The following is an 18,522-nucleotide window of genomic DNA, read 5'->3' on the forward strand; positions in this document are numbered from 1 at the left end:
CGGGTGTTGGATCGTGAAGCGAGAGTGACCAGAGCGTGAGGCACGGTAACGGTATAACGAGACAGCGGTGGCACTATAGCGCGGTAATTGAGCGGATGGTAGAGCTCGGGCTGCGCCCGGTAAACTGCATTGTTGCCTACTAAAACAAGGTCAATTGGCCTGACAAGAGTGATAAAAAACATTATAACAATTTAAGAGATTCACTGAGAGCGAGACCACCGGAAGTGGTAGTGTAAACAAACTGCCGTACGAGCACATGGCAAAGGATACAATAAATATACCAGTGGTGAGTGGTGAAGTAAAGGCGTTAGGGTTGAGATACTACGAGATGAACTGCATATAATGACATGGATGGTATTATCATTGCACAAACAAAAAGATTAAATTCACATTATCCCGTTACTGTCCCAGAAAACAGAACACTATACCCTGACTTTGCCAATTGATGCCACCTGCTTGTACTACTTAGGTGGGGCTGAGATTAAATTGTTCTATCATTTTGAGCAAAGTGATGTAACTACTAGGGCTGTTACGATTCACTTGCGTATTCGATGAATCGAACTGTATCCATTCATGATTTTAGTTGGTTATTCGTGGCCACTGAAATCAAATATTTATGAATATGCAATCTTGTGCATTTACATACACTGTCCGTAAAAATATCCATAAAAACATATTACATGCAAAGATTTCTTCAAAAACAACACTCTTGTAATATTAAATTTGACAGTATTGTGGTCACGGTCACATTTGAGCAGATACTAGAAACTGGATAAGTGCAGTATAAAATGTATAATATTTTTATAATTAACAAACCATATCAAATAATTTATGTTATTGTTTCACTGAATATAACACATAATACATCAACTGCTGACTATTGATTATTATTGTATTCGTGATTTAATATCCATATTCGTTACCCTATATTCATGATACGAATCGTATTTGCCTCTTAGTGTATTTGTTGCAGCCCTTGTAACTTTAACTTGTAGAGAGCTTATGTGGAGTGAGTCAGCAATATGCTGAATTGTAACAGTCAGCCATTACCATGTGGTAGACAGCCTCCGCTTTAGTTTCAGGAATATTTAGGACCACCAGACCAAGGGTCATCCTTTGTGCTCGTTTAATTCAGAAGCCCATTTCTTGACAGTTGAATATGAAGGGCTTCATCACTAAGCATGCTCTGTTTATGCAGGTACTTAATCACATCTTGTTTCTCAGTTTTCTCCATTTATGAAGTTTGTCTCACCCCTGTCAAGTTCTCTAGCTGACTTATCTAAAAACGATGCAATTTGTTTGTAACTTGGTGTGGTGTCTTTCCATTCTTCATACACATGTTGAAAACCTCACATTACACAAAGCAATATCTATGAGGCCACAAACTTTATGATTTACCGTTGTATACTGGTAACTACCCCGGTCCCAAGTCTAATGCTTCCATGATAGGGGTAGTGGTATTGTTACTGATAACTGATTAACATCTTCTTAGTCACAAAAGTGTCTAGTCAGGATTATGTATCTAACATATTTTTATGTATGACCTGACTGAGGGATAACCCACTCTTTAATTTTCAACTGATCGACAGGCATTGTATTACAGGGTTCATTCCATCAATTTTCTGACATGTGCCCTTTAACTGATAATTTTAAATATTCCAGAGGTCAAGATATTCCCATACAGCACAATGCTAAAATGCTCCAGTGTCTTTGAAATTGTGGGCGTTTTTTTCAAATTTAGGGGCTAAAAGCACAAGGCCCCACCCTTGAATTATCCCTGGTATTACAAGGCAAATAACTGTGTGTTGCACGTCTTACTTTCTAAACTGTCCTCCCCAGGTTTGTGGCTCCTCATATTCATCCTCCATGACATCCGCTATCCTCTCCACCAGCTCATCTACAATCGTATTGCATATCGTCAAGTACACAGGTCATACAGTATCACAATTTATCAGTGACATTATCCACATCAAAAAGCCATAATTATCAGTTCTTTTTTATTTAATTATTGATAAGTGAGAATATGATTACCATATCAAGTCTAAGGAACATGCAAAAACGTATCAATCAAGAACAGATTTCCAGATATTAGAACTTTATTAAATTAGAAATTTATCAAATAAAGTCAGAACTAAATCAAATTGATACAATATGACCATTTAGACAAATTTACTTCTTTGTTCATCTGAACAAGGATTGATATGATGGATATACTGTCAACTAAGAACAAATTGATAATCATTTCATAACAAAGTGTCAGTAAGTGAGTATATAACAGTAAGATATTTCTAAGATAGCTGTACAATCATCCACTCTGCCATGCACTAGTTTCAAAGCCGGTCAGTAAAGACATTAACATAAACAAAGAGTAACATAAACATACAACTTTAAAAGCTTGCTTAAAGTCTACCGGTAATTATATTTCTTTAAGAACAAATGTTCCGCGCTGGTAAACTAATATAGCAAGTGATAGTCCATATTGTAATCGTAATTGTTTCAGCAATTTCAACCAACAAACATTTCATTAGGCCAGAGTCCGTGAAGATCTGGTGTAGAATAGGTCTTCAGCAATCCATGTTTGTCGTAAAAGGCAACTAACGGGATTGGGTGGTCTGGCTCGCTGACTTGGTTGATGCATGTCATAGATCCCAATTGCATATTAATCACTGGATTGTCTGGTCCAGATTCGATTATTTCGACCGCCGTCATATAGCTGGAATATTGCTCAGTGCAGCGTTAAAAAACCAACCAACCAAACCAAATCATTAGGCCAGATCATTTTGTTCTTGTTTTATGAGCTTACAATGATTTCTATTAAAGTAAAAATTTAAAAAAAATGTGTTCAGTTGAAACAATGCTTACTTCGACCCCATTCTTGTCAAAAGGTTTAATTTGATTTTTATTCAAAGCCTTTTCCCAAGGTACATAAAATACAACAAGACTAGTAGCGGTTGTCCGTTTATGAATGGTGAAATATGTGTTCTATGCAATATTTTTTACCAGTATGCTATTCTATGAATTGCACATATGTATGAATAGGTAGCTTTTCATTCCAACAAACAAACAGATAGAAAAGAAATGAGTGGTTTCATGATTATGGCTATGTTGGTTCATAACAGGCCCATCAACATGTCAAGAAATATTTAGGTGATTGATAAATGTCCTTGACTTGCTTCTACATAAATTGTATACTTGCCCCATGACATGCATTTCATAACCTGAGTCTCCAAAGAGCAAGGTGCATGTGCGAAAGGCACAGGGCACATACTTCACATGCATCACGCAGGGGTGACTCACACAGTGTTCTCACGGCTAAATATAGAGTTCTTGAATATCGTTAAAACAATGTTGTTTAAACATTTTAGGTGCTTGGGTTCTTTGATTGTTGGCCATGGTTAAGTAGGTTAGAGCACACGGAACCTGGTGTCTAATCGATGAAATGATTAGTTAGAATCCTCATGCTTTAACCTATACATAATGTACAGGCATAATTTAAATGGTCATCCTGAATGCATTAAGTATCAACTGAATTGTGCACATCATTCATAAACAATTGACTCCCATAGTCAATTAAGAGCACAGGACCAGTGATTGAGGTGAGACCCTTAGCTATGCAAGATTTGCTGGTTTACCCTGATTACATTCCCTGCCCATGCACAAAACCGGGCAACATCTTCAACCAAACAATTCTGCTTCAAAATTGACATAGAAATCCAAAAACTAGAAAACAAAATAGAATTGACTAAAGGTTCATTGACATGAATAAAACATTTTATGATATACTTCAGTGTAAAAGACTGAGTTTTCTGAAGTTGAGAAAAGTAATATTTCATTGTAGTGAACATAACACTTGATATTTCATTGCAGTGAACGTGACACTAGATATTTCATTGCAGTGAACATAACACTTGATATTTCATTGCAGTGAACATAACACTAGATATTTCATTAAAGTGAACATAACACTTGATATTTCATTACAGTGAACATAATACCTTGACGGATCTATTGTCATACAAGAGTTAGCTCCTCACAAATTGTCTCCCTATATTGTGTCTCGCCTGTACACAAACTGCTGACTTTCTTTTTACGTTAGTTCCACATTGACAGGCAAAATAACGACAAATGGTCATATGGAGTTACTACCGCTTCTTGACGTTTGTTATTCTTTTGAAAATGTTTCAACACAAACTGTAAATTTCTCATTCAACTGGTCAATCGAGACTGTTTGTTTCGCAAAGTGTCATTTTCATTACTTAACCAGCGTGTATTCTTTCCCTTCCAATTGTGGTCTCATGGATGTCAAGAATATTTTGTTGAAGTTGATTTTGTATATAATCACATGTAAATGTATGATAAAGAAATTTTGTGTCCTTAAATATTCTTTGTTACTTTTGTTTATACTTTTTAAGATTTTTCAAACACGAAAATACTTTTTAAGTCGCAAATACAAGGGGTAGTGAACCGTCCCTGTGTGTTAGGAAGGGAGAATTTACGTTTCAAGGTTTTACATTTCTCATGAAATACTTTAATTGTCCGGCAGACAACTGCACAATAAATACAAGTATATATTAAACAGGATATTCCCTTTGTCTTGTGAAATATCATGTTTCTCTCATCAATGAGAGAAACATATTTCAGGAGACATATGAAATATCCTTTATATATCTATTTTAAAATCGGCTATCACTCAGTAGACAGAAAACTTTATATCACCACAAGAAACAAGCAGTTGCACATAGAAGTGTTATTTCCATGATCAAACTCTTATAGAGAGTATTACATTATTGATGCCTGGTGTGAGCAGTATTAACACAATACAGACCCAGTTCTCTGAGCAACAATACTTGCTCCTCTAGAAGACATAACAAATAGCCCAATATTCTGTTATTCTGTAGCACGCATGAACTATTATTGGCAGGTCATTCGAGGTGTAACAAATAGTGCCAATGTACTGTTGCTCACCAGACATGTTCAAAATGAGCTGAATGTGTTAATGTTGTCTTAAGCCATCAGATAAGGACAGCAAGGCCAATAACTGGCTATGTTATGAACCTGGATCTGAGATGATGATAGGATAGCAATGAAATATTATATAAACTTTCATGAAATATTAAAGGATCACTGCATTTTGCAAAGCTGTTTCACATATTATTTTCTTCCTCAAGCTGACATCACAAATAATGGCCAAAGTTGAAGGCTAGGTGATAGTGTGTGTTCTTACACATCTTCATAAAGTTTCAGGTCTTTGGACCTTGTGTTTCATCAAAAAAATATTGAACAGTTTATGAGTTATGAGTTAAGTCTCATCTTGTTGCCATGGAAACGTAAAAAACAATATTTTTTAAAAATTTCTGAATAGCAAAAGGCACCAGTTCAGCATGTACTTGACAGACCTGCAAAGTTTCATGAAAACATATTGAACAGTTTCTGAGTTATGCTCCGGAAATGTGACGGACGGAGCCCGTTTCTATATCCCCCGCCAACTTTGTTGGGCAGGGGATAAAAAGTAATAATTTTATCTTAATGCCATGAAGACGTCCTAAAGTCTTAAAGTTTCAGGCTCATCCTGTCGGGATGTTTGGAGAAGTTCAAGGATAGACAGATGAACAGTCAGTGAAGGACAACCTGCCATGCTATGAGCTCACTTGAACCTTCAGTCGTAGTGAGCAAACACTTGGACACCCAACAGTAGACTGAATGGTTTAGCATCATTTGCAATTTGCCTTTTTCTAGTAATTGTTATACTCTCAATGTCAAGTATGTCATAGTCCTGAAAATTATTATATCTCTGGTCTCTTCCAAGGTCTGTAAATGATTTAAGTTTGTTTACGAAAGAGGATCATCACATCTAATGTGATAGTACGTCGATTTCTAAAACACATCTGTTGCATATAAAAGCAAATATCATAACATTCATTAATGTCTAAATGCTAAATATATTTAAATCATGGTAGCTATGGTGTCCACGATGATTTTTTGTCTTGGTATCTTAACTTGACAACATAACATTGTATATTTGTTTATCTATAAACTAGTTCCCAAGTCTGTTCTTATCAATGTCATAAGCTTCAACATGAATGCCACCTACTTTGGCTTGTTATAGCAACTTATCTGTGTTTATATACTGAATATCATCAAATCAAATTTGATACTGTGAATTATAGTCCATTACTCTTGGGATATGCTGCGAGGGCATTCCAATTGAAAACAAAAACATACAGTAGACATCCTAACACAGTTTAAGTCTCAAAGCAGAAATAAAATGCTGTAGTGTCAGGTGTTCCAATGGTTTTGGCAGGGTTTGCCTGTTGAATATCTATTGCACAAAGAGAAACATCCCACCTGCAATCTGACCACACACTCAACACACTGCCACATAGTGATACTTCTACACAACATGACACCAATATTCACAAACTGTGCTTTAGCTAGGTGAACAACTAAATACAGAGTGGTGTTGCTCTAACTGGATCCTGTCTACTGACTTCTACTACATGACAACTTGTGACAGTGCTAGCTAGCTCTGGGCCCACGGGGACCCACGTGTAGTTCAATGTGAAAGCAAATTTATTATGCCAGCAGTTACATAAATATTGTGTTGCAAGAAAACTTGAAAGTGGTTATCAAAAGGTTACTATGAACTACAAAACAGTAATCAAAAACTTCTAATGAAAGATAATTGTCTTACCATCTGAAAAGAAAGAAAGACAACAACATTTTAGCACATGTTGACACTCTCAATAGTTAAATTGTTCCTAAAACATACATCTCTAATTAATCTATTAAACTATAACAAAACAGAACTTGGTTAGACAAACCGTAAAAATCAATAACTATAGGCCAATGTCTGTTTAAGTTATCTTAAAGAACCCTGCATGGGTCTGTGTAGCTCACTTAAATTCCTGGACATTTTGAACTTTGCTTTAGGGATATTATTGTTATGTCTCAGGGTGTCAACACTGACTTCAGGATCACATAGGCAGAGGTGATGATGTAGCTGAACTGCTGAGATGTTGTATAGGTCATGCCCACATAAATGTCAGGTGTATGGAAATTGCACTAATGGCATGATCATGGATTGTTGTTGTGAACATTTACTATTTTATTGATGTGACTTACTACAAATGATCATGATTCTCACCTCTTTTGACAAGAAAATATTGTCCATTTCTTAAATAATATTTAGTAACACTATTACAATGATGTTACAGAATCATAAAAAGAATATTTTTTGTGCAAATACACATGAATGACTGCTCACACAAACCCTTGGAACAGATAAGCTAAAATTACAAATATTTGGAATGTCAAAATATCATATCTATGTCTTTAAAATAGTGACACAATGAATCAGAGCAAATACTTATACAGACTGATAATTTTGTGTAAACTTGTAAAGCCTTACATTTTTTTGGCTAGGTTCATGGATCCGCAGACCTTAAAACTTGCAAGTTCAGAAAGTAAAAATGGTCAGTAAGACAAAGGCTTTTTTCATACCAATGGCAGTAAAGATCACTTTGACAAGGGATTTTTATATGACAATAACAGAATTTTTTCAAATGGTAAAATCCAAGAGATCCAAATCAAACTATGTAATGATTTAAAAAATCCTGTACAATGCATTTTATTTTGTGCATATTTTTTACCTACCGATAAATCTTTTCATTTTTCAACATCAGTAAACCAAGGTAAAAAAGCCTGGCCTTAACTGACAAACCTATTTGATAACAGAAGCTATCTAAGGTATCAAAGCTTAGATCCAGAGGGCTTTCCAGAGTATCTTAAAATGTACATTCTTAAGAAATTAATTCTCTCAATTCACACTGATTTCATTGTTACAATGTATTGAATCATAGAATAACAATTACAACAAAAGCAATGTGTAGAACCTCCAATCTCATTGAAATCAGATCTCAGTTCTCGCTGCTGCTTAACAAAGATTTGAGGACATCCCATTACGGGTCACGTCTGAACAACCTTTCGCGAACTTTAACCGACCACTGAAATGACTTAAAAGAAGTCAACATCAGCCAATTAGATAACAGCTTTCTCGAGCTTTACGGCACTCGTTTCAACCTGGCGCCTTCCATTTCAAACTACGTTTAAAAAAATATGTTGACACAGTTCTCGATAAAAATTTTGATAACTGAACAAACGAACATTCCAGAATATCTAATATATGGCTGTGATTGTATGGCAGTGCTTCCCACATACTGTGCAACGCCCCCTCCATTCAAATGTTTATGCCGCAGAAGCGAGAGATAAACGATAATTTTGATGGAATCAGTCGTAGGGGTTGAACTGTCGTTCGGAATACCCTGTGTGAACGTTTTCAAGGTTGCATGATCAGAAAACAAATTCCAACTGTCACTTTCACAATCTGGTAAGCGGCGCTTTGATTGGTCGGATGAAAGGTCGTTCTGACGTGACCCATAATGGGATGTCCTCAGATCTTTGTTTAGCGATAACGAGAACAAAGATCTGATTTTAATGAGATTGTAGAACCTCTGAAATGTCTGTAAAAAAAACCCTTAGCTTATATTAATTTCATTAGATAAATGCAACCACTCATTGTAACTGGAGTTATCTCCACAAGACTTGTATAGCACTTGTCAGAAATGTTAATGAAAAGTAGAACAGGGTTACAGTGTTAACAACAGTCTTGAGTACAGAGACACAACTGCCTGGCCAGTGTTCAGTACTATACATGCTGACAAACACACAAGAATGTAGTCCCCTGCCAGCAGCCCTACATTGTCATTACTGTGCAGTCATTAGACACATACCCTTATTGATGTGGCACACTGTTGCACTGCGCATGCCAATGCGTGCACCCAGACTGGGGTTCCGCAGAGCGATGATGAAGTTGATAGCATGCTATAAATAAAGAAATTTGAAACCAGGACAAAATCATCTGAATTATCTTTGCTCATGATAACTATTTCTGAAATATAGTTTGTTTAAAACATCAGGATGCAAAGCCAGGTCATGCAGGGTTAGAACTAAATTCAATAGCTTCACTAGCCTGGATAAAGATAAAAAAAATTCCCCCTTAATGTTAAAACAAGGGGGAAATTGGGAATTTTGTACTAGCCCACAAGAATTTGTAGTAGCCCTGGACTAGCAGTATTAATTTCTAACCCTGTCATGGAACATGGCATCTGTAAAACATTGGTGGCTTTATTTTTAGCTGAACACATATGCAGTGTAAAAAGCAATAAAGAAATACAAGACTTGATTACATTAGAACATTTCACTTTTACAACTAAAGTGCATAAATGTTACATGAAGTCATTGGTCATAGTCTGACAGAGAGCATAATGGACAATCATCCATTCCGTCAAGCTATCCCAACTGAAGCAAGTGTAAGGAATTTGCATGAATGAGTAGTAACAATTACATGTGACAATGTTTATTACTCACTTTAGAAGAATTCTTCTATTGTTTTACCTGTTGTACTTTATACGCTAATAGTATAATGGCTATTTTATACATTACTAGAAGTCAGTTTTCCCCAATATGTAGACAGATTACACTTTGTGGAACAAATTTCTCTATACATTTTCTAGAGGTATACAAATGCATGCATGTTAGTGATGGGTATTGCCCATTGAACCAGTATTGCAATATATTGAGATACAAAGTCGTGTATTGCGATACGTACCACAATATATTGCCAAAAGCAAATGTTTTCAACTTCTGAGAAAAAATAAAGAAATTCTTCTGTTTTAAGACTTGTTTTAATATATTTGGGTAAAAACAAACTTTCCTTTTGCGCAGAAAAGACACATTATCATTATGGAGTATTCTCTAGACCTAGGTGACTAAATCTCTGAACTCTGTAGAATCAACAATACTGTATGGACGTAGTCCCTTGATGATAAATTTGGCTATCATGTTAGTTATCTCCTTCGCCCTGGGTTCAAAGTCCCTGTACTTCTTAGTACTTGCAAATACATTGATTATAGTAGGTTGGGATGGGGCTTGTTTTGTTGATTTTGCATTTGATTTCGTTTCTTCAATACGAGTTTGAGATAACATTGTTGTTGAAGGGCCTATCTTTCCTGCCAAAGTCGGATGGTGTCTTCGAAGATGCGTGGTTAAGTTTGTTGTTCCAGCGGCGTATTTCACAAACGATTCACATTTTCTACAAACAGCAACATTTTCTTCGATTGTTTGATCCATTTTATGCTTTTTCAACCCGAAATGCTGCCACATTGGATTTACCGCAAGTATTTCTCACGACTTCCCAGTCGTGATCCGCCATTTGGTTACCACGGATACGGCGAGATCTCAAAGCATATCACGTTATTATATAGGAAGGGACGTAACTCTAATCGAATGTGACATCAGCTTTATCACTGCCTTTGAAACAACGAATTAAAACACGAAAAAAGAGAAGAACCTGCCCTACCTATTAATAAGGCAAAGAATATGATTCTAAGGCATCAACACAAATGTAAATATGTGTTTTAAAGTATTCTGGATTGTCACATTCATATGGTTGCCCCAGTACCATTAAAGACAATTTCTTTTTAATTTAACAGTACTTGAGAAAGAAAGGAAATATGAATATAAAAGATTGTTAGAATTAAATTTTCATAAAGATTTCCCATCATGACAATTCCATAAAATGTGATTTCATAGGAATGATGAATTTCACACTTTACTATCTTTAGACATTTCCCAACTGTTTGTTGGGTAATTCTTTCCAGCTGTTTGCATACCTTTTTTTCCTTAGTAACTCTTGAAGTAAGAGAATACCAATGAATAGTACCTTCGTGTCCTTGTTAACATCAACTGAAATTGTCTTGGACGTCTCTGCATGGCTGAACTCAACAGTGCCACTTGAAGTGATGTAGTCAACACCTGGTCCTAGAATCTTGCCTCCCATGCCTGTGCCGTCTCTGCAACATTCACCCAGCAGCATACACATACAGCTCCATAATGCAGTCTACACCTTCCAGCAGGGCTATCAACTATAGCCCACAAAACAAGGGTGTGAGTCCATCACTTTCTTGTTTGCTTGTTGTTTAACGCCGCACTCAGCAATATTCTAGCCATATGACGGCGGTCCATAAATATTCAAGTTTGGACCAGACAATCCAGTGATTGATATTATGAGCATTGATCCACTTAATTGGGATATATGACATGCCTCAACTAAGTCAGTGAACCTGATCACCCCATCCCCTTAGTTGCCTCTTTCGACAAGCACAGTCGTCAAGCATGGGTTGCTGAAGACCTATTGTAACCCAGATCTTCACGGGTCCATCACTTCCTTATTACCTTTTAAGAATAGTTGAAATGGATAGAATTATCATTAAACCGCCTGCATGTTATTAGATAACAGTTGTCAGTTGATAATGCCCTCATATTGCTTGACGATTGGTCATTATCACGCCCCTTGTTAGGTGACGTCATGGGGTAGGGATAGGTGACATTATGTTCAATAGTGACGTCATCTGGTTTGTTCTATGACGTTTCAATACTTGTAAAAGTGGGTCAGTGCCATTCGTGTTGATTGCAGTAAATGTTTTGATATTGTTGTTTCTTTTTATTTGATTACTAATTCCATCCATTTTAGCTGTAAGAAGTGCAAAAGTGAGCGTGGCTCACTAATACCCCCAACCCGCCTAGTGTGTCAGTAGTTACAAATTAAATAGCTAGGATAGGGTTAGGCAGGTTTACCCCTAGACTCCAATATCTGAGAGTCACCTTGACTCAGCCTATGAATTTTTGGGAGTCAAAAATATTTTTTGAGAGTCAAATGTTTTATTGTATGATTAATGAAATTTAAAGTGTTCACTGTTAATGTTACACTTAAAGTTAAGTACTTTTAAAGTCAGATTATAATTTAATACCACTAACTCATTTACATCTTTTATCTAGTTATCTTGTATTATCTATCAACAGTGAAGCTGAACTGAAGAATTGTGAACACTCATAATATTTTCTGGTTGAATACAGTTTATTAGCAACAACAAACACGCACAAAGCTTTACATTTCGTATATACCATATTTATTTGTGTATAATACGCACCCCTAATTATGGGCTATTAAATCCTGAAAAAAATATCTCTCGTGTATAATACGCACAGACTTTTCTTCAGTCTCATTTCAGGCTGTCATGATCCATCATCGGAAATAGCATAACAAATCCGAATTGAATTACGCAAGTTAATCCTTTTGTTACACTATCCAGTAATAAAAATGTGTTCTCTGTATATCTGACCTTATGTTTGTCTGTATATCTGACCTTATGTTTGTCTGTATATCTGACCTTATGTTTGTCATCTATTTTATTAATTTTATTCAAAATTTCATTCAATAATGTTTACCTAAATTTTGGCAAAAACATGTGTCGCCCTGATACTTACAACTTCCGTTTACCCCCTTCCATAGGTTCCGCTTAACCACATACCGTGACCATGCCAAATCACATTATTCACCGCAACAATAATAATATTTTCTTCTGTTTCATTTTTTACAAATCTACACATCTAGATAAACATATGTTTAGGTTAACTTTTAGTGAGAAAATATGCCGAAACGTGAAAAACTTTGTCCATTTGTGGAGTTTTCCTTTGTTTACATCACGTGCAGTCATCGAAGCCACACGGAGTGTGAGAGTTACGTTCACTTTGATGAATATATATATTTTGTCGTGTACCTCACAGTTGCAGTTTTAGTAGCATAGCTATATAATTATGCATTGTAATAATGTAAAGCCCCCGGCTGTTCTAATTTTAGCGCTTGTTTTAAAACGAGAGAAAAGTATGGTCATGTGACAGGCTATGCAAATCAGCCCGTGGCAGTGGTGTTATGTGAAGTTATGTTACTTCTAAAAATGATGATTAATTAGAAACTAAACGTAAATTTTAAGACATTTGCATATATTGTCTTCGGAAAATGTTTATAAATTAAGTTCAGGTGAGTAGTTGTAATATTTTCATTCCAAAGCTGGTAAACAACAACAAAGATATTTTGAAATTGTGTCAGTCATGACGCAGTCATTTATTTCTGGACGTATTTTTCCTTAATTGAGAGTCATATACGCAAGAATCCTGCATCAGGGGAAACCCTGGTTAGGGTTTGAAAAATTCATAAAAAAATGGAAAATTAATAAAAACAATTTTTTTTCTATGGAATGCACCCCTTCATATGACACAGTTTGTATGTACTAAGTTTGAGATGAATCCACTGAATAGTTTAAGAGAAATCGCGCGGACAAAGTTTTCGGATGGACGTTAGGGTTTGAAAAATTCATAAAAAAATGGAAAATTAATAAATCATTTATTTTCTTTGGACTGCACCTCTCCATATGACACAGATTATATGTACTAAGTTTGAGATGAATCCCCTGAATAGTTTAATAGAAATCGCGCGGACAAAGTTTTCGGACGGACGGACAGACGGATGGACAGACTGACGGAACCTTGGTATAACTATATACCCCTGACATTTTGTCAGGGGCATAATAACGGTAACGCTATTTTTCAGGGCATTATCATTTGCAGAAGCCTCGGTCTTTTCAACTGCCCTCCCTCGTCGGGCAGTTAATGGAAGATCTCGGGCTTCTGCAAATGATAATGCCCTGAAAAATAATGTTACCCTTATAGTATCCTGATTCTTCTTCATGCAATAGCTTTCATATTCTTAAGCAAACGGTAGTACACTTTTGAACACATTAAGCCAAAGTAAAATCTGTTGCTCTGTTAAGAATTTGGTTTCTGATAAGGAAAGAAAAATCTTCTGTTTTGGACGACAATTGGTTAAACATAACAGCAACTTGCAGAAGACTTACACCGTGGAGTACTCCAGTTTGACTTTCCCATCACAGCCATGTTCCCGGAGGACCCTAGCAGTCACCTTGCCATCCTTCAGATCCGCATGGTAATGGGCGTCCTCAAACAGGAACTCTCCTGGTTCTGTAAACAAGGGCAACTTGTGTTATATAGCAGCACATCCATGTCATTCTGGTGTCCTACAAACAATTAGTCTTGATGTAGAAAATGCACATACAACTCGTAGTGGTTTATCACCCACATCATTATGGCATCAGTTTCCTTTTATTCATATTTCATCCAATTTTCAAAATTGACATATCATACCAACAAGAATTGTATGCATGTCTGTCCGTTTATTTGGTAACACTTGAAAACATGGTCGTAACTAATGGTTATTACAAAATAATGTTCATGCAAACAACAAATTCTGAAAATTAACAGCTAACTTTTAAATTCAATCACAGTTAAAATCAGTATTTTCCTAAGTAAGAAACAAATTGCTCGTATTCAGTCCTGTGTCAGTAACTACAGTGTCATAGATTTAACTAACACATTATCACTACAGCACATTAGAGAACCTCAATTACACCAGGAAGGAATCAATTCTTGCACAATCTGCAGCGCAACAGACACACTATTACAGAATTTTAGTGCTGTTATATTTTCCATAGATTGCCAAAGTGGGTTTGCAACAGTTCACATACATATAAAAGATAAGGCTTTAAAAAAGAATTGGTTCTCAGGCGATGGTTTTTGAAAATATAGCGTGGGCGGGCGGTGTCTTTTTTTTTTGGTTGTTCAAACTAGCATGTAACCAAAAAACAGTTTTGTAATCAATAAACAATTGTGTACCATCACCCTGGGAAAGGGCCTCCCTACATAAATGTATTTCTTGATGAGTAAAATAGTGGTATACAGTATTGGACTACGGTTGGACTTGGAATATTTAAGGATTTGTTTGTTTGTTTGTTACACATCGTGGAATACTCCAGTTTGACTTTCTCGTCACAGCCATGTTCCCTAGCAGTCAATTTGCCATCCTTCAGATCCGCATTGTAATGGAAACAAAAACAAAACGTGTGGCAAACTTTATGATGATGCAGGGGATGCCTGAGAACCAAGACTATTATATTTTTTTGCCTAAGATAAAAATTAAACTACAATTTACATCTATAATCTCCAGCACATGTTGAAATTGGGTGGTTATTTACAGTTCTCTCAATGATACTTAGAAGTATTGTATGGCAATTCATATCTGACCCCGCATCAACCCGAGACCCCCATATCAGCCTGAGGGGTATATAATAAACATTTTATCATATACCATAACATACCATAACATTGTAAATGTATCTACATATACCGTACTTGCAATGAATGCAATACATTTTCACCTTGTTTGGAAGCCAGCCAAGGAGACCAGCAATCATTGCACGAAGGGATGTAACAAAGGGGGGGGGGATCTGGTAACTACACCCCCTGTAACATTACTGTCTCTATGTTGGCTCTATAGCACATGCAAAATGCTGCACATCATTGATAGGTATATGATAAAAGCTAATTAGCAAACAATAGTTATCAAGCCTCTTGCACATGAGGTAAAACCTCACTTCTTTGCAACATCCTCAACTTGATGCAGAGAATTAGGTGGGTAGGTTGGAGTTACTCATGGCGTAATAGAGGTAGTATTCTTTGAATTATTAACAATGATAACTATTATTTGAAGAATTCTTACAAACGCAAAACCTCTATTACAACCTTGGCGACTTTGGTCCCACCTGACCTTCCACACTTTAAAGTGTATCATTAGACTGTCCAGATGAGTTCTCACGAGTTGGAAACATCTATGTACAGTTGATGTTTAAGTGTTGGGAATGTAAGAGCAATGCAAGGGTACAAGGAAAACTGGAAAATAGAAGCCGTGATCATGATCCATATCCTCCAGCTCCTGAATGGCACACATGTCCACTAGCGTCTGATTGGCCAAGAAAGCTGCTGTTAAATTGGAACCCTACCGACAAAACCGCAACCCATAGTACAAGGTTCAATCGTCACTGGAAGCGGAAATCTGTATCCTTCCTGAACAACCTGTAAAATCCATCGATCAGATTGATGTTTACAATTGTCTGCGAACAGGACTAATTGTCCCAATGTTGGGAATAGTTTCAATTTTGGTAGGCGGTAAACATAGCCATGTTGATAGGATTTGGTCGCAGCAACGGTCTTGTCTCTACGGCATGTAGTCATATTTGCCTGGAAACAATCTCTGCCAGATAGCAAAAACCTTTTCTTGGGGGAGCCCGGATTCCAGCCAAGGTTTCTTAACAAGAGTGTTAGTGTTTCTGACATTAACAGTCAAGTTAATGGAACAGTGCTGGAATCGCCTGTGGTTTCCCGCCTTACCTCCTACACTACACTTTTGAGTGCGCCATTAAACAATTGAGGCTTCAATAGTTTGGGATTTGACTGAATTGCTGGCCTTGCTGAAAGAAAGATGTGGCAACAGGTTCTGAAGCCTAAGTATCTGGGTGGACATCAACATTTGGGTAAAATCCTGCATTTTGACAATGCGATCCAACAATCCATGCAACAAACAAACCTGGTCAGTGCGCATGGATACCAAGACTTCCATAACTTGACCAAGGAAGTGTATGAAGTTTCCATGAAGCAGTGATTGGATACACGTCCTAACCCTCTGGACCTTCCAGATAAAACCAATGAACCGCAGGTCATAATACAAGGTTCAATAGTCGCTGGAAGTGGAGCTTGTATCCTTCCTGAACCTATCGCCGTGGGACCCTGACAACTCACACATTCCAACATCTGAGGTGCCTCCACCTCCTCCATATCTGTTTTCAGGTCTCAATTAAAGCAGGAAATGAGTGTCCAGGTTCGTAATGGATTCTCATCTCTAAAGACATGGCTAATGAATTATTGGAATTGTATCCCTCTCTCTGATCCAGATCAAATCCCAGGTTAGTTGTACCGTCCATCAAACTGAATGTCACTTGGTTCACGGTTGACACATGCTGATCCAAACCCACAGACGCTACAATGTGGTCCACAACCCCAAACTGTGATGTTGGATGATCGAGAGGTGTTGCATGTGCACTGCCGTGTGATGGCCAGACTGTTTACTGCCTGCATCTCCTGCCTGCTTGCCAGTATTGATCAGAATCTAAAATAGGCAATACAACAGCCATGGTAACCTTTGCACAGATGAGTCTTCTATTAGACGTGTGTGTCATCTTACTGTCCTCATTAACTACTGTGTATCGTCGCAAGGAGGTCAGAAGAAACAGTTCCATGCTGTGTAGGTTATTAGTAACCCAGCCCACATGTCCATCCTGAGTGGAGGTCATACCACCATCGTCCAACAGTCAGTGATTGTCCTTGACCCAATCCAGAAGCATAACAACTCATGGACCACTCAATGCCATTATCGCCATCATGTCCGGCTTTTCCAACTCGGCCATAGAAATCTGAAGATCCAATGGTTAGCAGTGTACCACAATCTAAACCAGCAGTGTACTTCTCCTGGTTAGATTGCAACTTAGATTTGTTACCCTTAGGGGTTTTCATCTTCCAGGGACTGACCTGAGCCTGGAGAATCTTGATCAGGTCAACCAGTTCTTAGTCACTTCAGGCCTCTTAGGCATTTTTCAAGATTCCGAGATCTTCAAAAAGTTGTCTTATATGAGAGATGCACACTGGGAATATCTATTGTCTTCTATGTAAAAGTCAGGGCAGCACTTCCAGCAAGACTCATAAGGATCCTCAAACCTCATAAAGTTCCCACACTTTACACCTGGAGGCAATGCCATCTTTTTACCAACATGTGTAGCCTAATGCTACCTTAGGTAAACTAAGAAACTTCAACTTCTTTTACTGTAATTTTGTGTTTGAAGTCCAAACAGATAGAAAGTAGAAGGAACGTATCCAACTTAAACTAATTGTAATAAATTTTACAATATATTTTATCCCTGGTAACAAATAGCAGTATTAATAGACAATGGAATATAGCTAATAATAGAAATTGATGTATGTATCCTGCGTACACTATTTCGAACAGTTAAGATGACATTGCTGATATTTCGCGGGATGAGTGAATCAAAACTCAAATTCTGCTTCATACCAGAAGGTGATGTCTCAACAATAAAATTCTGCTACATTTCAAAAGGAAAAGGTGTTGACACTATTTTACTCTTCCTTTCCATCATGACACGGGCACCAAAATTGTAAATGACAACGGAATGTTCTGATATTGACAGGATGTACGAGTACACTTTCAAGTCTGCAGCTTTGATTATGTCACACCTCCCAATATGACGCGAAAAATCACAATCAATATGGCTGTTCGGAAATATGTATCGTCAGAAAATAGGGCACTTTATGATATACAAAAACTTGGAGAAGCTTTAATTTATTACCTTTCAGGAAGCATATATTTATATTACATATCCTTACGTCCAATTTGACTCAGAGATACTTCTTATAGTCAACCCACAAATGCTTACCATCATCATCTACAATTGTGACCCTGGCCACACTGGGATCACCCAGTCCACTCTGACCTTGAGGGTTCTTCAGTATTAAATAGAAATCAACATCAGCTTCATACTGGTTGTCATTCACTATTGGGATAGAAAATGTCTTCCGGTATTCATTTTCTTTGAAAGTCTGTTGGAAAAGAAGAATTGCTTTAATACAGTTAGGAGCTTAACTAAG

At 37.0% G+C, this 18,522-nt stretch overlaps 1 protein-coding gene across 10 annotated transcripts in view; it reads right to left on the bottom strand.

Moving 5' to 3' along the window:
• Nucleotides 1-18,522, bottom strand: part of LOC139477800 (sodium/calcium exchanger 2-like) — a 194,231-nt gene that overhangs the window by 19,787 nt on the left and 155,922 nt on the right. For all 10 annotated transcript variants that reach the window (XM_071260235.1, XM_071260225.1, XM_071260230.1 and 7 more), the window contains 5 exons: nucleotides 18,312-18,474; nucleotides 13,812-13,935; nucleotides 10,781-10,910; nucleotides 8,790-8,880; nucleotides 1,819-1,897 (listed from right to left, as the gene is read on the bottom strand). In XM_071260235.1, the coding sequence (XP_071116336.1) occupies nucleotides 1,819-1,897; nucleotides 8,790-8,880; nucleotides 10,781-10,910; nucleotides 13,812-13,935; nucleotides 18,312-18,474 (587 nt within the window). The remainder of the gene's footprint in view (nucleotides 1-1,818; nucleotides 1,898-8,789; nucleotides 8,881-10,780; nucleotides 10,911-13,811; nucleotides 13,936-18,311; nucleotides 18,475-18,522) is intronic.

The sequence above is a fragment of the Haliotis cracherodii genome, unplaced genomic scaffold, assembly GCF_022045235.1.
Source record: "Haliotis cracherodii isolate W230 unplaced genomic scaffold, xgHalCrac1.p SCAF_1, whole genome shotgun sequence".
Taxonomy (NCBI): domain Eukaryota; kingdom Metazoa; phylum Mollusca; class Gastropoda; order Lepetellida; family Haliotidae; genus Haliotis; species Haliotis cracherodii.